The 26866-nt window shown below is 37.8% G+C and overlaps 1 protein-coding gene across 3 annotated transcripts in view; it reads right to left on the bottom strand.

Moving 5' to 3' along the window:
- LOC140127149 (uncharacterized) overlaps nt 1-26866 on the bottom strand; it is a 246094-nt gene that overhangs the window by 76962 nt on the left and 142266 nt on the right. For all 3 annotated transcript variants that reach the window (XM_072147489.1, XM_072147490.1, XM_072147488.1), the window contains 17 exons: nt 23571-23606; nt 23362-23388; nt 23238-23279; nt 23055-23135; nt 19485-19523; nt 17931-17969; nt 17105-17176; nt 16028-16060; nt 13386-13469; nt 12746-12775; nt 11780-11815; nt 11150-11281; nt 10745-10843; nt 6870-7118; nt 3461-3712; nt 2796-2999; nt 1458-1499 (listed from right to left, as the gene is read on the bottom strand). In XM_072147489.1, the coding sequence (XP_072003590.1) occupies nt 1458-1499; nt 2796-2999; nt 3461-3712; nt 6870-7118; nt 10745-10843; nt 11150-11281; nt 11780-11815; nt 12746-12775; nt 13386-13469; nt 16028-16060; nt 17105-17176; nt 17931-17969; nt 19485-19523; nt 23055-23135; nt 23238-23279; nt 23362-23388; nt 23571-23606 (1497 nt within the window). The remainder of the gene's footprint in view (nt 1-1457; nt 1500-2795; nt 3000-3460; nt 3713-6869; nt 7119-10744; nt 10844-11149; nt 11282-11779; nt 11816-12745; nt 12776-13385; nt 13470-16027; nt 16061-17104; nt 17177-17930; nt 17970-19484; nt 19524-23054; nt 23136-23237; nt 23280-23361; nt 23389-23570; nt 23607-26866) is intronic.

Genomic DNA, 26866 nt, shown 5'->3' with positions numbered 1-26866 from the left:
ACTGACCTTATGCATAAACTATAAGCAGTAAGTAATCTACCAGAGGGAACCATCATGGGGTACCCCTTGTTGTCACTTATATTGAATCTTGAAGGATTTGTATTACCAAACCCCCTCTTCTCTGCTATAGATAAGCCCCCAATTTAAAAAACATCATTTTTGGGAGCTCACTGCCATGTTCAGAAATAACAGGAACCCTGCAACCAGACAAGATTTAAAACGTCTCCTGAAATAATTGCCACTGACTGGATCCAGATTCCTAACTCCAATAGAGATTACATCATCCCAGGTAACTTCACCTGAACCTTACGCAATGTTGTCTAACTAATTGTGTGTTCCTACTGGAGGCCTCTATATTGGTGAAACAGGGCAGCAACTGAGATAATGGATGACCTCTCACCATTACACCATAAAGAAAATAGGATGGATCTTTCTGTGCCAAAACATTTTTGCATCCTTGACCACAAAAGATTTGAAAGTAGTTTTATTAAAAGACCATTTCAGAGAGAAAGGAGGGTCTGGGAGAAAAAGTTAACATTTGACATTCTCAGAACAGGGATGAATGTGTCACAGTGCTGTACGTCAGTTTATGACTCTTAAGAAATTTGCTCATCAGAACTGATGGGAGCATCACTGCCATGGACTCTCAAGTGCTAAAACATTTATTACCATTAGTGTTTACTTTTCTTCTCTCATTGATTTTTCAATTTCTTGTCGTTTGTCTCATTAACCATAGCATTACTGTATCCATTATTGTTTATATTTGTGTTCTATTCAGATATTGTCTTATTCCATGCCTGATGGAGAGACGTTTATAGTCTTGAAAGCTTGCAACTAACATCATCTTTTTGGTTAGCCAATAAATGGTATCAACTGAGGACTCTCAACTTTCATCTATCCACCGGCTTACACGGTACAAAGAATATTTTAGCTTATTTAAACAATACAAAATACAAAAAGAATTGTAACAAACTTCATTGTTTTCCTGATTAAGAAAATAATTCTCACAACACATTTTCATATTGTGGTTAAGCTAGTGGTAATCTCCTTTGTGGTGAGCACTCCTACAAAAACATTACTGGAAATTATTTACTGCAATTTTTAATCAGGTAGCCCATCAGATTCAGGATTCTGTAAATATCTATTCAAACATCAGTGCTCAATCTAGTCCTCAATGAGTGTGTAAGGTTGTTCTCATCCATAATTTGATGGATGCCACAAATGTGGAAAATGTGCATATTTCTTGGTAAAGGACCAATGTGAAAGGGGCCTCATGTCTATTTTAGCTGTGTGTCTCCTAAACCTCTATAGACCACTTAGAGTAAAACTATAAACTATAAAAATAGTGAAATAACTGGGAACTGGCAACTGGCTTTTAATCTGCTAATATTATAATTTACTTGTAATATCTATTGCACACATAATTATTTACATTTTATAAAATGATAGGTCTTTACCTGAACTTCTTGGGATTCTGAAATATTTTCAGTTGTTGTCTCCTGTAGATTAAAAGAAAGATTGTAAAATGTATATATGTTCCCCATCTTTCCATGTCACCATGTATATTTTATAAATAAATATAAATATTTTATAACCTGAAATTTTCCCAACAACTAAATGTTTTTCTAAACAAGAGACACCTTATTTTTGTAATAGATAATAGAAGACTAGCTAGGATTATAATAGAAGATAACACTATAACACTACTGACAATAGATGGTGTCACACCTCTTATTACATCTTCTATCACAACAAAACATTCATAGAAGTTCCTGTCAATGGCTACTTACAGCCAGGGTTGGCTCCAGCTTTCAGTAGGCCATTGGGCAACAGAGGCTCACTGGGCTCCTTTGCAGTGAACTCATGTGACAGTATTATAAATTCAAAAACTAAAACAGCCCCAGAAGAAGCCATCTAAGGCGAAACTCACTGTTGGGCATGAGCGTGTATTTTATGCAAAGCTTTTTTAACTTTTGTGTTTGTGAGTATATTCTTAAGAATTAAATACCTTAAAGAATTTAAAATTTATTGCACCATTGTAATCTCTTCCTTTATCCTGAGTTGTAAAGCGGCACGGACAGGAAGGAAGCGGAACTAGCAGTGGGGAAGCTGCTGTTCCCAGCCGGAGGATCTAGAAACAACACAGAGGCTTTCTGTGATTCCATCGAGACCTCCCGAATAGATGCCACCTCAGGACGGTGAGATCACATTTGGACATTATTCCTACTTGCGAGTTGTGACTGCAAGCCCAAAAGGTATTGTGCTTCCTGTTTGATTCCCTTCGTGACATATTGCCTTTGGAGGACGTAGAAGCAGAGGAACTTATTTGCTATTTTTCCTTGGACTTTGTGGTTTTGTTGGACCTTGCCATTTTTTGGTTCCCCTTGTGCCGTCTCTCTTAGCGGTTTAGGATATTTGGATTCATAAAGATAAAATGTTTAGTTGTTTTGAATTCCAATACCAATTCATTATGTGGTCTTAGGTGTATCTCCCATGTATCTAGATAATACTTGGCTGCTGTCTTACCCAAATGGTGGTGTATGGAGGTGGTCTATGTTAAAAATAGTGAGGAGTTTACTATTTGTATCACTGTCTGACAAGATTCCTAAGCATAAAGATCTATATGAGTCTGGGTGAGTCAAATATCAAAATGCCCCCCCCCCCCCTGCCCGAGTCAATTTCCTTTCCTTTTTCAAGGGATACATGAAGCTTGCAGCATGATACATTTTATCAGATTTTAATACACAAAATATTGGGAACCCATTCCCTCAAGCATTACAAAAGGGCATTCTTACTCTGCTTACTGTTGTGGAACTTAAATTTTCTTCGGTTATTGTGCTTTGCTTGGTACTTGCAACCTCGATGTCCCTTGGATCCTGCTCCAAATATTTCTCAGATAATAGATCAGTAAGACTAACATCTTGCTCAACAGTAATCTCTGTGGATATGTTTACAGCTTGGTTACTTTTCTTTTTGTCTCTCTTGCCTTGCCTGGTTACCTGAAAAAAAAAATCATCCAACAAAAAATTGGGCACATTTATCAAAAACAGTGCAAATATGTGCTCTGCCTGTGAAGTGTGCAGGGTCTGCCAGATTCAGGAATTGTGGCGCACCCTGCACTGCTCCGACAGATTGCACCACACTTCTGTCGGACTCCTTATTTTGCTCTCATTTCTACCTCTCTAGCGTTCCTATTCAATACAGGCTCAATTTTTCCCCATTTTTTTCTATTCTTTTTTCTGTTCTAATTTCATAAGCTTTTCCAATGGAGAATAATCACTTCTAGATACTTTTTCACATGAATTGAAGAACAATGAATGCTAATTTGTTGCATTACAATGTGCACGAGTGACATGCATGAACAAAAACAACATTTTTATATGTAAAGATGCAGAACTAAGTATTATGTATAAAGGGTATTTAAATTCTTGTCAAAGCTTTTCAGCTTTTTAGATTTTACCTTCAGAGGAACTCTCGTTTGAGTCTCTATTATTGCACTTTGATCAGTAGTAATGTCAAGGTTGATATCTTCATCTCTTGTATTATCTAATATGTTCAACCCTGTCGTAGATGTTGGAGCACTGGTAGGTTGTGCAGTGTTCATGTTTATTGCCCTGTCATATCCATAACTCTCCTCAGTCAGCAAGCTGGACAGCTTTTTGTCAGTTATTGGTTTTTCAAGGCGGCTTTTTTTTCTCTCTTTTCTAGACTCCTAAAAACAAAATGATAAATTTTCAGTTAAAATGATTCTATATTTACTTAATAATTAAATAATCAACAGAGTTACATAGTATGGTTGAAATAAAATACATTTGTTCATCATGTTAAACCAATGAAGGGTGAGGAGAAGAATATCAATGTTATTTTGCTGTTAAATAACATCTAGGACTTTTTTTGAAGTTCTCTGTTGCCCCTGATGTGCCTCCTGAGGCAGGCTATTCCACAGCATTATCTCCTCTGGAGATTAAATCTTAGATGCTCATGACATAGTTTTGTTCTTATATCACTGGTCAGATGGAATATTGTTTGCAGTTTTGGGCACCAGTGTATAAAAAGGACATAGAACTGAAACCTGTGCAGAGGAGAACAACCAAGATTATTAGGGGAATGGGGGGACTGGAATACAGAAACTTAGATATATTCAGGTATATATATTTTATACCTAGGTCTGTGGCCAAGAGAAGGGGGCATTCACTATACATAGTTTTTAACTGTAACATGAAATCTTCTGCTTAGAGGGTATTCAATTCAGGTATTATCTCCACCTGCTTAAAAAACAACTCCCCCTAAGCTTCTCATAATTCTTTCTAGACCCTCTGTTTGAGATAACCTCAAGCCAAGCAAATCAAAGATCTATACAAAATGCTCCAATCTTATTTAGGCCACATATCACACCTAGCAGTCCTATGTATACAACTTAATTAAGACTTGGGGTCTGTTCTCACAAGAGAGCAATGGTCTCATTGCTTTCCTGTGATGGTCTGAGTCCACTTGCCAAAGTGCCTAGATTACTGTTATATTGGAAACCTTGTTTAACCATTTCCCTGCCAAGAACATATCACACGTCCTCACCAGTTGGGACCTCTCTGAAAGAAACACAATCCTAGATTCATATAAAAGAAGAGGTTCTCCTTTTCCTGGGAAAAAACGCTGAGATTCTAGGTGCAAGGGATCCAAAGTTATAGCCCTTTTAATTGTTCCCCCTCCAGCTTCTTAGCTGGCAGGCTACAGGTAGAAGTTTGGAGGAAGGTGCAGAGAGAAGCTTCTTGCACAGATACAGTAAATATTCTGTAAGTATTATCTGTTGATAAATTTTAATAAGAGATTATGTTAAGTAATATTCATGGTATTAACCATCTCCTACCTAAAACAATCTCAGAGCAAACTTGCTCTCTGATTGTCTTATATTGTATGATATACTGTATATTGGGATGAACGTTCAATACTCTTTGCCTAATCTGGCTACATTGACACTGCAACCCAGATCTTGTCCAATAAGTTATATGTTACAAAAAAAACACACATATTTCTGAATAAAGTTCTTATTTTATACCATCCATCAATTATACCTATGTTATGGCGTTCTTACTCAAATTATTATGAACCCCAGAAGGTTCCATTATTGCACTGCTAATACAATGGTCCACATATTACACCCATCTAAAAGTGACCTTTGCTATCTCATTAGGTTGGTTTATGGATACACAGTGTATTATTTGGGTTACCGTTGTTTACTGGAGAGTACAATAATATATATGTGTGTGAAGCTCAGTGTAATTTTCTAGTTCCATTGGCTGCATAGTTTGGTGAATATACACATGTTTGGAATGCATGAACTCCTCAAATCTTAAAGTTTTTAGGAAAGGACATTTTCGTTATATAAGTAGTCTGGATTTGTATCTATTTTAGTGGAAATTTCGAATTTTCATGTAATTTTTGCATTTTATCACTGTTTGCTGCAATGTTGTATGTAGATGGTTGTGTGTATTAATAAAAAGGTTATTTCTATGTACATTCTAGGCTGTGTTTTCTAAAAAAATGAATAGGAGCTTTTTATTTTCTGTGTTGTATATTTTTAAACAGATTTTGGATTGCAACCAAATATTGCATGGTTTTTGATTTAGCATTTTTAAGAGTTGCATTTTCAATACATTTTTTTAATGATTTGTGCTTGTCACAAAGTCAGATGATGGTGGTACAGGCTGTCAATCACAAATGCAATTGCCGGGGTGTTTGCTTTCAAAAATTATATAGATATTAGTACTTTTTAAAAAGAAAATATGAAGCGGCACTCACCATATACGTGCCAAAGTTTTATTGGAACCAACAGAGTGATGACATGGACAGGTTGAAGACCGTGGCAAGCGACGGGCCGTTTCGCGCCTGTGTGGCGCCTGGTAGGCTTGAGAAAGCGCCACACAGGCGCGAAATGGCCCGTCGCTTGCCGCGGTCTGCAACCTGTCCATGTCATCACTCTGTTGGTTCCAATAAAACTTCCGCACGTATATGGTGAGTGCCGCTTCATATTTTATTTTAAAAAAGTATTATATCTTCTACGTTATATCTGCAAGCTGAGCACCACCTGAGTGCAGCCCAGGCTCCATATTGGAGAAGCACGCATGAAGGAGAGCATCCTCAAGGGGTAGTGCAGGGTCCTCGCTCTATTTACCACTTATATAGATATTAGGGGTTTTTCTATGTTTCATTATATTTTGCAGGTAATAAAATTTGTAGCTGAAAAGCAGTTTTGGGGTTATTTCAGTTTTAGTGATTTCATGACGATTTATTCAAGGGAACATATGACTATACAGTATTTATGAACTCTATACATGTTCATCTATTACATTTAGGAGCAAATTATTTTCTGGTTGGGACACAATTTTTGCCATAGAAGGCAATTTTTGTGCATTTAAAAAAAATAAAAAAATAATTTACATTGAATCAAAATTGCATGAAAGTGTCTATGGCTATAAACTCATTAATGCAATTTTGAAAATCTGGCAATTGTCTGCTTTCAGAAAATATATGGTTTGCTGGGGTTAAGTATAGTTCTTTAGGTTGTAATTTCAGTTTTATTTGTACATGTCAAAATTTCCAGAAATGCCTAGAAGCGAAAGGGTTAAACTACAAATTAGATTGTGTTTGGCTCCCACTAGAAATGTTCATGCAGCCCCAGGATACCTCACTAGTTGCTATATGGATGTACATTTCCAGAAAGGTCCTGTGCTAAAGTATTAGCAGGAAGGTCCTGTGCTAAAAAGACTGTTTTGGATACGGGTTTAATACCCTACTTACATGGTTACAGTCAATTAAAAAAAGGCTGTTTATAAAAAACATTTCACAAACACCACCTCTCAGAGACTGTGTACCTTGTCCTGCTTCCGACTTGGTCGCTCCATTTGTGCCGCCGTATGTGACATTATAAAGAGTTTACCATCCCCTATTGTAGTAGTTATCTGAGTAGGTAATGGTAATTGGGTGCTTTCTTGTAAATTTAACTGAAGTCCTTGTCCCTCAGAGATTTCCCCTTGCTCTTCTGTGACCACATTTGTAATAATATCAACAGCTTCAGCATCAATTTTTTTCTTCTTCTTTTGTTTTTTGCCTTCATTTGTCTCCTATATACAAAGACAATTCAGTCAAGACTAACATTAACACGATTCAAATACTTAACCACACTAAGATCTACAGTTGTGTCAGATTACAAGCTCAGGGTATAAATTGACACATATGCAGCACTACTAGAAAGTTGCTTCAACTAATTAAGGAATATTGTTTAGGTGAAGTTATGTATCTTAATTGATCCCCGTAGTTATAACCATAACCAAAAACCAACACATTGGTCTCATTGAAAATCCACATGTTCTCAAATTCCTGGTTTGATAATATCCACTCATACTGGGAAGCACAGCTTCAGATAGAAATACTATCTATATACATAGCTGCGCCTTCTTACATTGTAATCAGTAAATGTCTAGTGTCAATAGTTTCTTAGCAACACTAACTTAGAAACCCTTCTGTATTTCATCTAGGCTGCTCTGACTATGCTGGTTGCTGAATTGTTAATAAAAATCTCCAAGTGATAATAGATTTATAATAGAGAATTTAAAAAATAAATAAATAATCTTTTGTGTTCAAATTGTTAATATAAAGTTATAGTCAGTTAAAGGAGTTGTTTCTGCAAATAGATGTTATTGTTTGTACGATTTCTAAATCTCTGCTTGTAATTCAACAGGAAGCTTCATTGTTTACTTCCTGTAAGTAAATATCGGCATCAAATGACCATGGACAGATTTTTACCCACAGGAAGTAAACCATGAAGCTTCCCGTAGAATTATAGCAAAAAGAGATCTAACAAACAGTGAGGAATTAATAAAGAAAGTACATTGAAAAAATGCTACAACTTTTTATTACACAAACAATATCAGTAATTTTCTGAAAATAGTCAGCTTCTTTAAATGAGTGATACAAAAATGGGCAGTATAGTAGGGCTGCCAGAAAATAGCCATTGCAGGACAAAATACTTAACTATACTAAATTGCATTTCAAGAAACCTCAAAACTTCTGGAGCAACAGAAATATAAATACCGTATTTTTCGGACTATAAGGCGCACAAAAAATCCTTTTATATTTCTCAGAAATCAAAGGTGCGCCTTATAGTCTAGTGCGCCTTACATATGAACCTCACTTACAGACAACAGCTGCCTTGAAGTGTGCACAGTTCTGCCACCTGCTGGTCATTCATCCTTATATGATCAAGTGCGCCTTATAGTCCAGTGCGCCTTATATATGAACATAGACATTTTAGCAGGCATTTATTGATGGTGCGCCTTATAGTCCGAAAAATACTGTACATTTATTGATGGAAAAAATAAAACAAAAGAACTATTATTGTATTGATACAAATAATTAAATTATTATAAAGAAATGAAACCATGATCAACAGCAATCACTATTTTACTGTCATTGTGTTCTTTTACCTTTCAGTTGTTTATCATTTTTGTGCTTCTGTATTTTACTCCCTCATTCTAAAAGCTATAACTTTTTTATTTTTCAGTTTACAGAGATATGTGAAGACTTGTTATCTGTGGGACCTTTGTGTGTACCTTTTAGTAGTATAATTTAATATTCCATGCAATGTACAGAAAAGCTGGAAAAAAATTGCAAGCATGGTGAAATTGACAAAAAAGTACATTTGCTGTTTGAAGTACTACTGTATGATTATTGATATATACGATTTAGATGGAGCTGACACTGCATTTTCTTGTGAGCTCTGTTTTACGGCTTTAACTGTGCGCTCAAAATGACATCTCCCTTTTATTCTTTGGGACAGTACTGTCCCAGAGAGATACCAAATGTATATATGTTTTATTAGGTTTTAGTAGATTTTAAAAACATGTAATTGTCACGGCCGTACCCACGATCCTTGGAATGGATCACAGGTACACCGGTGCCCTCCTATGTGACACAGTGTCCCCGTCCCTCAGCCCGGACTCACCTCTCCTGATGCTGCCTCGGTCCCGTCCAGGCCACACAACGGCTTTCTTGACTAGGCCACGCACTCCCGCTGCTAGGGCGCTCACCGGGTTGTCCTGCCTTAAAGGGCCAGTGCCCTCCTGATTGGTGCTGGCTAATCAGGCTCAGCCCTTATAATCCAGCGCCTCCCTTCACTCCCCGCCGGATCTTCTCCTAGGATCTCCTATGGTTTCCATACCCAAGCCGTTCCTGAGGAAGAGAAAGCCATCCAGCGTTCCATATGCTCCAGCATTCTCATACACTCCTGTGTTCCTATCTACAGCGTTCCCATACGCTCCTGTGTTCCTGTCTCCAGCATTCCCATACGCTTCTGTGATCCTGTCTCCAGCGTTCTCTGTATGCTCCTGTGTCTCCAGTGTTCCTCCATGTTCCTGTCTCCAGCGTTACGTGTTCCTCCGTGTTCCTGTCTCCAGCGTTCCCATACGCTCCTGTGTCTTCAGTCTGCCTTCGAGCCTCCTGCTGTACCTTCCAGGATTCCAGTCCAGCGGTTTCTCCAACATTCCTATGCTCTCTGGTGTCTCCAGCATCCCTACGCTACAGTGTCCTGCTTCCTACCTTGACTGCCATCGAGGGACTAGTTGCACCTGTGGAAAATCAATCCTGCTTTGTGGCGGGCTCTGGCGAAGACTAGGTGCCACTTAGACTCCGGTCCCAGGTTGCGGCTAGCATAAACTCCCATGGTGGTCCAGAGGGTCCACAGACTCTTCCCAAAGAGTCCAATAACTTCTGAGGCCAATAATTTCTGTGTATGGGCCTATGTATGGTGTCATTTTTTTGCGGGATGTGCTGACGTTTTCATTTATATCAATTTGGGACCTATATTACCGTTAGACCATTTTCTAAAATAAAATATTTATGGATGGAAAAATGGCAGACATTTGGATGCTATTTTTTGATGGTGTTTATGGCCGGAAAATACATATTTATATTTTGATAGAATGGGCATTTTGGGACGTGGCAATACCTAACATTCCCTATTTGGGATTATTCAAGTTTTATTCTATTCTTTTTAAACTTAAAAAAAAAAATGTAGTATTATTTTAGACCACTAGGGATGGTGAACCTTTTAGTCACTGAGTGCCTGAACTGAAATCAAAATCCACTTATTTATCATAATGTACCAACATGGCAATTTAAGCAGTAGCATATTTGTAATTGCTCTGCCTCAGAATTAAATCATATAAATGCACCGTGGACATTGAAAGGAGGAGGGGAAATTTGGATTAATATTGTAGCATCCGTCCAGGATGATAGAAAAAATTGAGGGGCTCACTGTAGCCCTGTCCAAACCTCCTCGATCATCCTGCAGCACCAACAATGTGTTGTGGTTGCAAGTGCAGATGGATAACATAAGTCCTTTCTGGTCAACTCTATGATAGGGCAATGTCCTAGGTGCTCACAGAAATGCCACTGAGTGCCACCTCTGGCACCCGAGCCTTCTGTTTGCCACCACTGTCCTAACTCTGGATGGTCTGATCACTTATACAATGCACTGCATTACTACTGTATTGCAGTATATTGCAATTTTACTGCTAATCTCGGGTAGTGCCGATCAGCCATCAAAGATGGCGGCACCCACTGGCAGCGCTGTTAGGTGCTCTCTCCCTACACCCCCTGCAGTTGCACAAAGGGGTTAAAGAAGCTAAAAGATGCTCTTTAGTAGTTATATGTACTACTGGACATGTAGATTTGTTTCTTCAAGCTTTACCTGTGTTTGTATCTCATCTGTGAATGTGTTCTCCAGAATTGTACTCAAACTTAAATCCTCATCTTCTGTTTCATTTGAAATTTCATGTTTTGAAGCAACCTGCAACGTGATAAAATTTTCTTTTTAATGCCAAGACATGTGAGATGGCCATATATTTTTATTATTGTTGACAACACATTGGATATAACATAAACTTTTTTAACTATTATCTTTTCACTTCAGATTGTAAACACTATTTTTGAATGTTTATCCATATTAACTGTTTATCAAATTTAATATTTATTTTACATATTCATGTTTTGTCATTTTAACTTATATGTTTGAGTTGTCAATTTTTACTTTTTTGTAATTTTTGTTATTTTCTGTCAAGTGGAAGCATCTCTGTTATAGGTATCTATTACTTACATTATCTGCTTTATGTTTCAAGGTCTGTTTCTTTTTTGCTATCCTATCTTTCTTAGAACTTGAGAAATGCTGAAAAAAATCTTCAACTCCATTTTGTATGAGATGATCAGTTAATTCCTTCAATAGACTCAACTTAAAAAAAAAATAAAACATTGATTTGATAAAGAATTCATAACTAACAATGAAAGAAAATAATCTAATGGACAAAATTAACTACGTGCACTAACTGTACATCTTACTAAATGATTATACATGACCTTTGTACACTGCAAACGATTAACATTATCAAAAGCAATTATTAAATCACTGCAAAGTCGAGGTTAAAATTTGAAAGAAATTACATAAAATGAAACACATTCCATGTTGTAAGTTGTTTTTCATTACCTTTAATGCATATATGCTTATCCTTAAGTTAGTATGCTCAATGTGGAATAAAAAAATATAGGTCCTTATAATAAGTCTTTTTTATTATACGGCAACTGTATTATATGGTATTCTTACCTCTATTTCCCTCTATTTCCCTGGTATTCTGCATTCTGCTTATACTATACTTTTGCTTATACTATAGTCATTGAACCATGCTAGACTGTAAAGTATTGCTTTTAGGACATATCTTGCCTTAATATTTACCTTAATACCATATGATTCTAACAAAAACTCCAAATCCTAAGGAAAGAAGTGAGCGAAAAGTTAATTCATACATTATTGAAAAAAGACATCATACTTTAAAACATTCAAAAAATATTAGATGTTTCTTGCCAAAGTGTTTGTATTACTGGGCAGGACCATAGAATGTGCAGTAGGGAACCTCTGCCACCACAGTTTCTCCAACACTTTGGGGAAGTTGTAGGAAACATTTTGCTTAAGCGTGAAGGAGTAAAATACCATCTCAAATACTGTCCACCTTATTTAAAACAGCCATACTGTTTTTCTCTGCTTTGGCCATGCTTTTGATAGGAATGGACCAAACTCCCTCAACCCTATAGAGTGGTAACCATACACACCCTTATGGCCACTAAGCTGGTCATAACTAGACATTGAAAAGAGGTAACCTGCCCCAACATATGTGAAGTAGTGAACCAAATGAACACTAACTGCATTTATGAAAAATACATATATCTAGAAGAAAACAGATAACACAAATTTAAAAAAGATTGGGACTTATGGATATGGATTTGGACTTATCACCAAGAGTAAATTTTGAGTTTTCTCAGGTCATTGTTGTTATGGTTACTGTTACTATCTTTCTCCCGGCCATGGAACGGTATGGTGCCGCACGTGTGTGTGGCAACGTACCGCTCCCATACTGAACCACCATTTCCCTCTATGGGGGATGTATATACACCGTATATACGTCGGCCGTATATACGTCTCCTATATGGCAGTGTGAATGCAGCCTTAGTTTCAGAGGTTTTCCTAAAATCTCCATATATTCTATAATTAAATAAGCTACATCACTGGCCTAGCACTGTTGCTACTTAAGTATTTTAGTTCCTGTAAACACTATAGCAATTCTGTAGTCATTTCAGTCCTGGGATCAGTGAAGGAAACAAAACACCAAATGTAATTGATGTAAAGCAAAATATTTCTCCTTACCTTCATTTCAACATTTTTCCCAGGAATACCCTTAACACAAAAAGAGAAAACTAAGTGCATATTAAAGTATATCATCTCATATTTGTATAATGTATAATGTCTCTCTACATCAACATTTTAGGAACATAACTTAAATGGATATAAAGATGGTCTCTCTCTGCTTTCCTATCAATCTCATGGTGAATTAGAATGAAGCAAAGCAACGAGAGACAGACACAAGCTGAGAGTGCACTGTGATTATTCTCTTCTTCCTTAATCTTCTAAAAAAGTTGAGATACCCAAACTATACAGTTAGGTAAGCATAGATGTCAGTTCCCTATTTACAACTATGGGACAAGAATATATATTATTCTCTCCTATTGGTAACTATGAGCAGTTTCAGTTTCCCACTATGGAGATCCTCTGTGGTACTATGCACTCCAGTGCGAAAGTATTGTACGAAACTCAAGTATTGAAAGCATGCTACCTAAGGCAGATCACAAACAACCAGCCCATAGGGGAACCATTGTTTTTGGGTAGACTCTTCCGGAGAGACCAAAGCAAGCTACTTTTATTAGCAGTTAAATTCTGTATATTATAAAATAACATCACATTTGTTACAACAGATCAATACATAAAAGTTTTTAAATCATGTTACTACCTGTGGTCCTTGTGGCCCAGGAGGACCAACTGGTCCTATATCACCACGATCACCCTTTATCCCTATATCACTAGATTTTTCACTCTGTAAAGTATGTGAGGTTAGTGTTATGCTCATGTTGCAAACACACATATACAAAATATAAAATGTTGTATAGTTTATTTGAATGATAAATTAAAATCTTTCAAAAATCCCTGAAGTGCAACATAATAGGTAAATGTCAAGTACTGTTAAGAAAGGCATTTTTCTAATGTATAATTGATACTTATGCAAGATATCACAACATGCAAAAACATTTGCATCCATTTCTATAATTGCTTAAATATCAGTGGACACATCAATCACTATTGTGGGCACAACAACTAAATACAATTTTTATAAATTATATTTAAAACATTAAAAAAGTCTAAAAAATCAGTGACCCCCCCCCCCCCACACACACACATGTATACTGGAAGTGCCTGGAAGGACAGAATAGTAGAAAGCATCCCTATTTATTTATTTATTTATAAATGATTGTGTTTATATTTAGGGGGCATAAACAAACAGATGATAAAATAATGGACACCTCTTTCACAGCTAAAGTACCTTTGTTACAGCAATACTACTTTAATGTATATGGCTTGGTCTACGTCCTTTCTAAAGCTATGAGCTATCACCCTATCTTCACTTAGAGTCTTCTGAGAGACATCTGAACGTACTCTCACTGTTCTTCAATAAATAATTCTATTATACATTCAGACTAGGATGTAATAATTGATTTATTGGTTCATCAGGAAACAGAGCAAAGTAGCACAGTAGTGGGACATACTGGGGCACATTTACTTACCTGGTCCTGTCGCGATCCCCGAGGTACGTTGTCCGACGAGGATGAAGTCCGGCACGATTCAATAAGATCATGCACCCGATATCCTGCAAGTGTCACTACCCCGCTGAGGTCCGCCATCTTCTTCCCGGTGTATGTGAGTGCATTGTCTTGCGACACAATTTGAACTTTAAATCCCGTGCTTAATCCGAATCAGTCTGACAGCTCGCCCCCGATTTGTGTCACATGAAAGTTGTTGTGATTGCGCCAAAATCCGATCGCGTACACCAAAAACCCCTGTTATATGTGCCGCAAATCGGATATAGTCGGGAAACCCGTCGGAAATGCGGTGTGCGGACCCTTAGTAAATGTACCCCACTGTATGTCCTAAGCATCACAATTAGTGGCTGGACCCAACACAATGATTGATTCTAGGGACTGTTGTAATCACATGAGACAAGTTTTACCCAAGGGTAGAGATATTGGTAAGCATAAAGAATGTCAATTTTTTATTACTGTTTAATTGAACACCATTACACTTCAGAAATGGATATAAACTAATGACAATTTAACATTAGTTATCAAAATGAGGCATGGGCAGACACATTAAAGCGTAGCTTGACTTCACAATGGCCCACATTTACTAAGGGCCGTGCAACAGTTTTCTATCAGACTTTGCCTGCTGTTTTCAGTGTAAACTGCTTGCACAGGTATTTAAAAAGTATCTGAGACACATTTCTCAGACACTTTGTGGAACGCCCTGCATTATACACAGGCAAACACACTTTTTGTGCAGTTTGCACTACTCTTAGTAAATGTGCCCAAATGGTTTTTACCAAATTGTCAATTGTGATTCTCCCTATAAAAACAATTAGATGATGCCCATGTTGTGCAGCTTGCCCTTTTTTCCAGAATCATGATATTATCTGTTATGAAGCTGCTTTTCAGAAATCTTTCTCAGCAACAGTGAAGTGGGAGACTAAACTGTTTCTGTAGCTGCCCTGTAGCTAAGCCAAACTTAGACTGCCCACAATTCCCATGATGTTCTCTTATTAAGTAATTTAGCAGTAAATCCAGTGAGATTCCAAGAAGCTAATCTGGACATGGCCTATTGTACATACAAGATCTATTTAGTGATTAGCCTGTCAACTTGTATCACATGGAGGAGCATAAAGAATATAATAAGTAATAAAAACCAGCGGTGAAACAGTTACATGAAATGTAGTCTGTACTGTGTGTGCACTAAAGATTAACAGCTCCCTGCTATGAAGAAAGCCTCTGAGAAGCAGAAAGTGGGGGTGAGGAGTACATGACACAGCTTGAGGTGCGAGAGAGAAACAGAGAAAGTCCTGCAGAATCAAAGTCTGGGATGGAGGGACTTCTGCATCCACAGAGAAACACTCAGCTTTCCTGACGGTTACCCACAGAGAGCATTGTCACACGACCTCCCCCTCCTCCCCTAGAGTGAGCAGAGAGCAGTAGCCCCTCCCTCTGTGACTCTATAGCATTCTTTACAGGACAGCTTCAGAGAGATTATCAGCACAGCCAGGAGACACAGCTGCGGCAGGGACAGTCTAACAAGAGCAAAGAAACTCTTACATGTGGCATAAGATATTGATTTCTGAAAAATATGTGCTCTAGATATTTTTTTTTATAAAAAATGGAGCAGAATATTATAAGAAAAGCAGGCTTGTAACCATTTCTCTACAGCTTTATTACTATGGAGGTACTCCTATATACCTTACATATCATTAACCTATTGAATAGTCTGAACACTTCACTATTCTACCTGGAGTCATGTTCATTGTTAGTGATTCATTTTCTATAAAATACTTACATCTCCTGGCTCTCCTTTCTGTCCAGACTCTCCCTGCAAATGTCACAGTACATATTTAAATAAATACACATACTGTGTGATTATAAAAATAAATAATTTTTATTGATGTATTTGTTTGTGTTGATTCACTATTATTTTATTTATATATCACAGAACATGAATATATTAAACATTAAAGAGTACAATTATGCATCTCTTTGCCCAATATGTTATATTGAAGGACAGTAATTGGTGAAATATTGCTTGATTTGATTAGATTTGAATGTAAAGATAGAAATTTTCAGTTATCGTATATATACTAGAGTATAAGTTGACCCAAGTATAAGTTGAGGCCCTTACTTTTGCCATAAATAACTGGGAAAACTTACTTGAGTATAAGCCTAGGTTGGGAAATGCATTGGTCACAGCATACCCCAGTAAAGAAATGACCAGCAGCCTCCTCAATAATGAAATGCCTAATGCAGCCCTCCCCCAGTAAAGAAATGCCTTGCAGACCTCCTAGTAATGAAATGTACCATGAAGCCTCCCACAGTAAAGAAATGCCCTACAGCAGACTCCCTAGTAATGAAATGCCAGGCAGCAGACTCCCAAGTAATGGAATGCCCTGCAGCAGGCCCCCTAGTAATGAAATGCCATGCAGCAGACCCCCTAGTATTAAAATGCCCTGCAGCCCCCAAGATAATGTTATGCCCTGCCCCTCATTGTATAAAAAAATAAACTCACATACTCCCCTTCTGATACTCCACACGGCTCTGCCGCGTCATAGATTTAGCCGGCTGGCAGAGCGTATGGATGCTTCTCTGTCCACTCTGTTACCAGTGAAGAAGAGAAGGAAGAGGAGCTATTGGGAGCATTGTGAAGCATGATAAGGTGAGTATCTAAGTTTATTTTTTATATACTTGTGTATAAGCCGAGTTGGAGTTTTTCAACACATTTTTGTGCAGATAAACTTGGCTTATACACAAGTATATACATTTTATGTCCCATATGAAACTCCTTACTAATGCCAGCTGCATGCTTTGGTTTGTAGTTTAAATACTAGTGTTTAAATACTAGCGTGAAGAAATTATGTAGAACCTTTAGTCCAGGATTTCCAGGGATTCCATCTTTGCCATCAATGCCATTTTTTCCAGGGGAGCCTGAACTTCCCTATTGCAACAATAAACCAGGTATTACGTCCAATAGAAAAGAGCATATAATATACTGTATACAGTGTACAGGTTATTCATCTCTGACATTTATATTTCTGTACAATCCCCTTTAAAATCCTTGATGGGAAAATACAAAACATAAATTGATGTTACTTACATCTAGAAATGTTGCTCTAAAATTTATAAACCACTACTTAATATTGTCATTATTATTAATTATTAACCTAGTATTATTATTATTATTGTTATTATACTACTAATTATTGTCAAGCAAGGATTTTTATTTTATGTTAGAGTTTGTCAGTAACGTACTCTACCAAAATTGTATACTGAATATTGTAAAAACGAGTATTGACTTGTTTCAATAAAAATAGTTTAATGTAATTGGTCACTTTATATATTACTTCCTTTTCACACCATATTGATATCCATCCTGTTAGATTCCTTAAGAATGACCTCCATTAATGCGCTGATAGGAAGTGCAGCAAGTGACATATTTGGCCACTGAATCTTCACCTACACCTCCTTTTACTGTCACCTGTTATGGTTGTCCAATTTTTAATGTTACTGTGCAGCATACAGGGTGCATGAAAATATAAAGGCTGGTTTATTTCAGCTGTGATGAGCTGTTTGTGCCAGATGACTTCTTCAGCCAACCACAGACCTAAGCAGTGACCTCGGCACAAATGACACATCACATCACTGGCTGGGGCAAGTTTGTTTGTGAAGATATATTGCTAGATCAGCATTACCTTTTCCCCTTTTTCTCCTGTTTGTGTGATGGTTTCTAACTGTAAAGAGAAACCAGTGTTATTCCACATGTTGTTTTGGCAAAGTATATATAATAGACATAAATTCCACACAATAAGAAATGTGATGGAAGGCTAAACATCTATAAACTAGTAAGTAAACACACACTAACAAATTCATAAAACGTATTAAAAAGTACAACAAAGAGTACTAAACCAGTTGTGCAAAGTTGTGCACCTGTTAGTGATAAACCCCCATACAGTCCTCCCTATGCAATACTTGACTACCAGAGAAGGTAAACTTAACAATTGATGACCAAAAAATACAACCCAACAAATGAATGTTGGTAAATCAGAGATTACCCAAGTTGTAACATGACCAATAACATAGAGCAGAAGGTAACCAGAATTAGATTCACTGAGCTATAGTATAAAAGAGGCGGACTGGACGGATCCCCACACCTACCATGTAGAGGAGGATTCCTCGGGGGGAAAAGGAGAGTATGTAGGTGTATATATATAATTTATCTATGACAACCTGCTGAGTTTGTTATCTTACCTGCCTGAAAACACATGCATAAACAGTGAGCGTCCGTACAGAATGCACTTGTGTAATTCACTAGTGCACTGAATGCAGCTCAGCATCAAAAAGAAACCTTTAACTTCTGTATGGTGCTGCACTAATATCATTTACCAATTCCTAGATATAATAAAGTATAACATTTTGCTTTCTGTTTGCTGTATTGCGTATGATCATGATGTTTCTTATAACAATAACTCTTATAAAGTCAGACTTCATATTTGTAACGTCTGTGCCAAGACATTGTTTGTGAATGGCAGATTAGGTGGTGTTAGTTTCTGTGTGTGAACTGTGGCTTAGGGTTCGTCTGTTTTTGGAAGGCTTGAGCCACACTCTGCTTTCTGCAGTTCAGCTCTGTCCAGCAAAGGGTTACTGGTCTGATGGGCAGCTGATGCTGTCTGCTGCTGGAGGCGTATCCAGGTTCTGCTTTATATAACTGCCCCATTCCATCAGGCAGGGTTGATTATATTACATATCTCAGATTGTTTCTTGCTTTTGCTATTGCTGTTCTATTGCTTATTCTGTTTTTGATCTCAGCTATTGTACCTTCGACTAACCATCTTGGACTCTGTATTGCACCTGCTATCTTTTTGTTACCTTGACCGCCTGTGATTTTTGTGTGTTTGTTTTTCTTGCACTGTCGCTTAGGGAGGGACCGCCTCCGTGGTTGTCCCATATGCATGCGAGAGGAAAGTAGGCAGTTGACAGCTTTGGCGGGTTTTAGGGCTTGCTGTCTGTCCTCCCTGAGCCCCATGACACCCTGCTTACAATATTCTAATTATAAGATGAATGTCTTCAACAGAAAGAAACCTCTCCTTTTGTCTTATTTTTTGTTCAGATGACCGACATTCTGCTTGTTTGTTATCTCCACAGCTGGAAATCATTTTGATATGTTAGCATTTCATTACTAAAGTGATAAATCGATTCTATGTCTGTACTATGTGACCTGCAATGAGAAACTATTCAGTGCAACTCACCAAAGCCTCGCCTGGAGGTCCTGGGCGTCCTTCTGGCCCCTATATGTTAAAACGGTAGTTACTTATACAGTACATTAAACATATTGTTCAATGCTGTAAAATAAAAAAAATACAACCTCTCAGACTCGGAGTCAGACAGAGACAGAGACAGTCGGTGACAGAGAAAGTCGGAGACAGTGAGAGACAAATACAGTCAGTCGGAGACAGAGACAGTCAAAGACAGAGACAACTCGAGACAGAAGCAGTCTGAGACAGAGTCGGTCATAGACAGAGAAGGTCGGAGACAGATAGACACAGACAGGGACAGCCAGAGACTGAAATGTTTAGAGACAGTCAGAGACGGAGACAGTCTGAGACAGTAAGCCAGAGACAGTCAAAGAGAGAGATAAATATAAAGTATTTTTTGTTAACCCATTCTATTTTGTTATAGCTAAGAGCAGTTATTTCCTATCCCGGGCAACACTGGGAGCTACACCTAGTGCTTGTATATAATTGCTTAATTTATATACTGTATGTGTACACTCACCGGCCACTTTATTAGGTACACCTGTCCAACTGCTCGTTAACACTTAATTTCTAATCAGCCAATCACATGGCGGCAACTCAGTGCATTTAGGCATGTAGACATGGTCAAGACAATCTCCTGCAGTTCAAACCGAGCATCAGTATGGGGAAGAAAGGTGATTTGAGTGCATTTGAACGTGGCATTGTTGTTGGTGCCAGAAGGGCCAGAAACTGCTGATCTACTGGGATTTTCACGCACAACCATCTCTAGGGTTTACAGAGAATGGTCTGAAAAAGAAAAAACATCCAGTGAGCGGCAGTTCTGTGGGCGGAAATGCCTTGTTGATGCCAGAGGTCAGAGGAGAATGGGCAGACTGGTTCGAGCTGATAGAAAGGCAACAGTGACTCAAATCGCCACCCGTTACAACCAAGGTAGGCAGAAGAGCATCTCTGAACGCACAGTACGTCGAACTTTGAGGCAGATGGGCTACAGCACCAGAAGACCACACCGGGTGCCACTCCTTTCAGCTAAGGAAACAGGAAACTGAGGCTACAATTTGCACAAGCTCATCGAAATTGGACAGTAGAAGATTGGAAAAACGTGCCTGGTCTGATGAGTCTTGATTTCTGCTGCGACATTTGGATGGTAGGGTCAGAATTTGGCATCAACAACATGAAAGCATGGATCCATCCTACCTTGTATCAACGGTTCAGGCTGGTGGTGGTGGTGTCATGGTGTGGGGAATATTTATTTTGGCACTCTTTGGGCCCCTTGGTACCAATTGAGCATCATTGCAATGCCACAGCCTACCTGAGTATTGTCGCTGACCATGTCCATCCCTTTATGACCACAATTTACCCAACATCTGATGGCTACTTTCAGCAGGATAATGCGCCATGTCATAAAGCTGGAATCATCTCAGACTGGTTTCTTGAACATGACAATGGGTTCACTGTACTCAAATGGCCTCCACAGTCACCAGATCTCAATCCAATAGAGCATCTTTGGGATGTGGTGGAACGGGAGATTCGCATCATGGATGTGCAGCCAACAAATCTGCAGCAACTGTGTGATGCCACCATGTCAATATGGACCAAAATCTCTTAGGAATGCTTCCAGCACCTAGTTGAATCTATGCCACGAAGAATTGAGGCAGTTCTGAAGGCAAAATGGGGTCCAACCCGTTACTAGCATGGTGTACCTAATAAAGTGGCCAGTGAGTGTATGTGCTATGTGGCTATAGCTTTAGAACACTTCATATCCAGGGGATTTTGAGATTGTTTTGTTGTGACACATTGTCCTTTAAATTAGTATAAGAATTTGGATGATGTCTTTTGTGTTTAGTTATGAAAAAAATTTTAATTTGGCAAAAATTTTGAAAGATTCTCAATTTTCCAAGTACTAAGTTCTCTACTTTTGAAGCAGATAGTCAAAGCACCCAAATTAATTCATAACTTACAGGCTGCTTTATGTTGGCATGGTTTTTAAAGAATCCACATATTTTACTAGAATGTTATCAGGCTAAGAATTTGGGTGCTGTTTTTCAATTTTTTTGGAAAATCACAAAAACCTGTATTTAGAGGGACCTGATCAACTTTCAATTGACTGTGATCAGTTTTATAAATTACCCCATTATGGAAACTACACCCTTCAACATGTGAAAAAGCACTTTTGTTAACCCTTTAGGTGTTTTCTAAGGGTTAAAACAAGCATGTAAGGAGTTAATCCCTGAGATCAGAGACAACTCCAATTGCCGGTGTTTGAGTGTGGTGTCAGCTGTGCTATATAGCTGACACCTGCTGCATCTGATGCTAGCACCACTTGTGAGTTGGTGCCAGAAGCTGGATGAAATAGCATGTTCCTTGCGGGAAGTATCTTCCCGCAAGGACATACTATTACACCCAGTTGGAAAAGGGGTTGAACATTTTAAATATGCAGTATGCCTTAAATAAATTAAACCCCTTAAGGACCAGGCCATTTTCATTTTGTGTGTTTCTATTTTTCACTCTCCATCTTTAAAAATCCATAGCTTTTTTATTTCTCAGTTTAGAGCTGTTGGAGGGCTTGTTTTCTGTGTTAAAAAAATTGTGCTTCCTTGTGACTGGGAGGCTGAAATTTTAGAAAAAATGCATCTGTGCCATTTTCTTGTGGACACAGTTTTTATGAATAAGTGTGCTCCAAGTGACCCATCTTCCTTGTTCCTTTAATTTATACAGGTTTTATTATGCTTTAATAGATTTCAAAAAAATTAAAACCTTTTGTACAAAAAAAAATCTTAATTTTGCCCTATTTTGACGCTTTTAATGTTTTCACACTTTGGCATACTCACCTTTTTTTTTGCAGAACGTGATGATGTTTGCTATGTTACCATTTTGGGGAATGTATAACCATTTGATACATTTTTATTAAATATTTTTCTGTTGCAACATGGTGAAAAATTGGCATTTCAGGCATTTGGCTGCTATTTTCCGTTACACCGCTCACCACCAGGAATAACCATTTTTACATATTTATAGATTGGGATGCAGCAAGGGGGATGAATTGAATTAGAATTTTTTTAACTTATTTTTCTTTTTTTACTACTTTTAAGACCCACAAGCGTACATTAACTACTACTTCTGATCTTTCCTACCATATAATTGCTCCAGCACATTGTTATAGATCCTGCCCAATGACAGGTCCCCAAGTCTTAAACAGACCTCAGGCTGCCATGATACCTGATCATCGCTCCCTGATGACGTCACAGGGAGCAATTATCCAACTCAGAATGGCGACAACCACGCGCCTCTGGCAGCAGGTAAATGGTTTTACACCTGGTGGGTGTCAGCTGTGGGTGTTGGCTGCATAATGTAGCCAATGCCCACCATGTATGAAGAGGGTGAGCCCTCTACATACTTCCTTAACGCAGATATAGTGGACTTGTAAGTCATAATGAATTAAAGGGATAATGCTCTAGATCTCCAGACCGCTAATGCTCTCATAATGAAAAAAACTTACAATGCTTAAAACTTTGGAATTGCCATTTTAAAAAAAGGAAATACAGATGATAATGTTTTGATGCTTACTCTTGGTCCTGGTGGTCCAGAGTCTCCTTTTTCTCCTTTCAAACCAGGATTACCAGAAGAACCTACTTCTCCTTGAGCTCCCTAAATAATATATAAAAGTAATTTGAAAGAAGGTTTAAACATTTATACTGGTAGTGACCAAAGTGTGAATAACCATAAAAGTCATAAACTTTAGAAACTTACCTTTTCCCCTTTAACAAGTAAACTTTTATCCACTGTGGTAACCTGAAAATAAAAATATTCTTCTCATGTCATCAAATAATTGCCATCCTAACACAACTTCTTATATAAATATGTCAATACTTACTGTGCTTCCAGGTGGTCCTGGCTGCCCCTATAGAAAATAAAACACCATTCAAAATACAATATACAAAGTATGCCCAGTGGGAGGCAATTTATCAGAAAAACTAATTACATGCATAGAATACCTTTAATAATGAGTCAGTTCACCATAATTCCTTTAGGCATAACATTATTTTTGTGTACATGAATTCAATTCAGTATTTAGTGACTTACAGGATCTCCTTTGTTTCCTTTTTTGCCATCGATACCCTATAAAAAATAAGAAATTATTATTTCATTTTTTTTCTTTTCAGACAGAATGCAAATACTAACAAATGGCTAGTTTAATGTTATTATCTTTTGTCTTGTGTACAGAAATATGTACCTCACCCAAGGAGGGCTCTGTAGGGAAAGAGAAGACTGGGAAGGTTAGACCTTTCGCTTTGATCCTTAAAGGGGTTGACCACTCATTTACATAAATTGCCCATGTGCTTTTACTACCTTAATAATATTCCCTGAATGGTAGTACATGAAAGAGGAAACTTGCACAGCTCAATGCATACAAATACTATCCATAGTGTAAACAGGCCCACACAAAGAATATTCCCTGAATGCTCACCAATTGATTCATAATACCTGATGCTTCCTTTATCGCTGTGTGCAGACTCTCTATGCACTCTGCATAAACATGTAAACAAATATCCTACACTGATAAATAGGAGAAACCTGTAGCAGGAGATTATGACTCATCCTGCTAGTCCCCCTCCCCCCTGTGTGTGTCAATGAGATGGATGGAAAGAAAAAAGACACACTGGAGGCTGCCATTAGGACGGACTGAATGATTGAGAAACTCTCACAGGAAAAAGTACAGGTACATACACAGGCTGAGACCTGTCTAATGGAACAGATTTATTGAAAAGTGTCCAACCCCTTTAAATGTGTCTGTCTAGTGAGGAATATTTAGGACAGAGCTTTAAAAAATGATTTGTCAACTCTTCCCACATTGGCTTCATCCAAGGAAAGAAACAGGCTATGCTGAAGGACTGTGAAAGCCTGCTTATAAGGGAAATTGGTATGTTTGGGGTGCTGGCTGATAACTACAGGAAGTTACTAGTAGTCAGGGAAGAGTTGTGTTAGTGTCTGTATAGGCCCAGAATTTCTTGTGATTTTGAGTTATTTGCTTTGCACTTTACAATACCACTATTAAAAAAAAGTAATCTGGGATGAATGGTTTTGAAGTAATCAAACATGTGAGCCCCATTTCTGATAAAGATAACACACAAATCCAAACGGTCTGCTGATAATTTTAAAGTAAGCAATGGCTCTCAAGACTGAGGATGTACCTGAATAAAAATTTCCCCAGATAAATCTATTATGCTTCAGTAGCTGGAGGATTATTTTAAATATTGGGAGGATGGACACTACCTTGAGAGTTACACAGACTTCCATTACTATTATTATACCTGAAAAAGATCCTCTAGCTGTGGACTCATACAGGGTAATCTCTTTACTATATACTTATGTGAAAATATATGCTAAAGTATTGACAGTGTAATACACTCTTTTTTAAATGAATGGCTCTTTGGTTTCACTCTTTTGTGATATAATGATATATGTGTGCTCAATAAAGTTGTATTGATTGTTACAAAGTGAAAATAAGTACAAGTGCACATCTAAGAGGCTCAGATAGCCCATCCTATTTCCTAAAATATTTTAGGGAAATTGAGACATTTTCGTAAGGAAGTAAAGAAGGTTTCAGATGTAATCATTAATGAAAATATTAAACTGGGAAGTTTGGAAGACATTGGGGGAGATTTATTAATCTGTCTACTACAGAATTCTGTCTTAGCTTGCACTAAAAAAACCTGTCTGCACCACATTTATAAAGGGTTTGAGATAGTTTTCTGGCTCTCCTATGACTAGCCCTGCAAAAGGGGTGTGGCATGCAAAAGGGGGCCTGGTCTCACAGAACAAAGGTCAGTGAGCCAAAAATACTTCTGACCAGACAAAAATGTTTTCTTCATTTTCTGGCATAAAGTAAGCCAACTAATAGGAGGTGCAGAGTAGGACTAAATAGTCTTATACTGCACCATATTTATCATCCAGCACAAGACACTTATATGAATCTGGTGCAGAATAAGACTGTCTAGTCTAACTCTGCACTGTCTAACCTTAGGACACTTTTATAAATCATCCCCATTCTTTTTTTTGGAAAGGATTCAGTTTCAGTAATTCATTTTTAGGCATGCTAAAGAATCTTTGGCACATAATTGACGAAAGTACTAAATAAGAAGAAACTTTCTGTGTTGTATAAAGTTCTTTTGCATGGCTATGTTGAAGGTTTTTGTTACAGGTGTAAAGAAAAATGGATTATGGTAAACATCAGGGAACACATGGGAACATAACTGGAGGAGATTTTACCATAATGTTAAAAAATCATCAATGAATTTTAGACATTGTATTATTCAATATAACTGCCTAATCAGCTTTTTCGGGGGATGTGATCAAAAAAGATTTTGGGAAAGCTAGAGATACATATCCCTAGGATGACAAGACTTATGTTATTAGGGAAAAAAACATCTTATTAAAATGCTGTTCATGGGAAGATTCAAAGTTCACAAAAACAATGAAGTACTGTAAATTAGGAGTAAGAATATGGGCCACAAATTGGCTGATTTTGAGGTTTTTTTTAGTTCTTTTGTTTTGTATCCAGGTGGAGGAGAGATTGGGGAGCAGTAGTAGAGGGAAAATTGCGTGCTGGGGCAAAAGTTTTGAGAATGATACAAATGTTAATTTTTACAAAGTCTATTGCATCAGGTTTTATATGGCAATTTGCATATACTCCAGAATGTTATAAAGAGTGATCAGCTTAACAGCAATTAATTGCAAAGTCCATATTTGCCTAGAAAATGAACTCTTCGCCAATTTCAACTTCATTGCAGGCCTGCCTTAAAAGGAGCAGCTAACATCGTTTCAGTGATTGCTCCATTAACACAGGTGTGGGTGTTGATGAGGACAGGGCTGAGCGCCTTGCAGCGCTGGGGTCCTGAGTCTGAGTCCGACCCAGGTCAACATCTGCAAAGAGTTTGTATGTTCTCTCTGTGTTTTTGTGGGTTTCCTCCCACACTCCAAAAACATACTGTTAGGTTGTCTAGATTGTGAGCCCCATGGGGACAGGGACCAACTTGACATGCTTTGTACAGAGCTGTGTAATCTGTAGACTCTATATAAATAAAGAATTATTATTACTATCATTGTTTCTCTTCTGTTAACCAGAAGAAACATGTTAGGTCATCATTGCACTGCACAAATTTGGCCTAACAGGGAAGAGTATCGCAGCTAGAAAGATTGCACCTCAGTCAACAATCTATCGCATCATCAAGGAATTCAAGGAGAGAGGCTCCATTGTTGCCAAAAAGGCTCCAGGGCACCCAAGAAGGACCACCAAGTGCCAGGTCCATCTCTTAAAAGTGTTTCAGCTTCGGGATCAAGCTACCAACAGTGCAGAGCTTGCTCAGGAATGGTAGCAG

Source organism: Engystomops pustulosus, chromosome 4 (assembly GCF_040894005.1).
Source record: "Engystomops pustulosus chromosome 4, aEngPut4.maternal, whole genome shotgun sequence".
In the NCBI taxonomy this organism is placed as follows: Eukaryota; Metazoa; Chordata; class Amphibia; order Anura; family Leptodactylidae; genus Engystomops; species Engystomops pustulosus.
The sequence above is the reverse complement of the archived record's forward strand: the minus strand, read 5'-3'. Positions and strand labels throughout refer to the sequence as shown.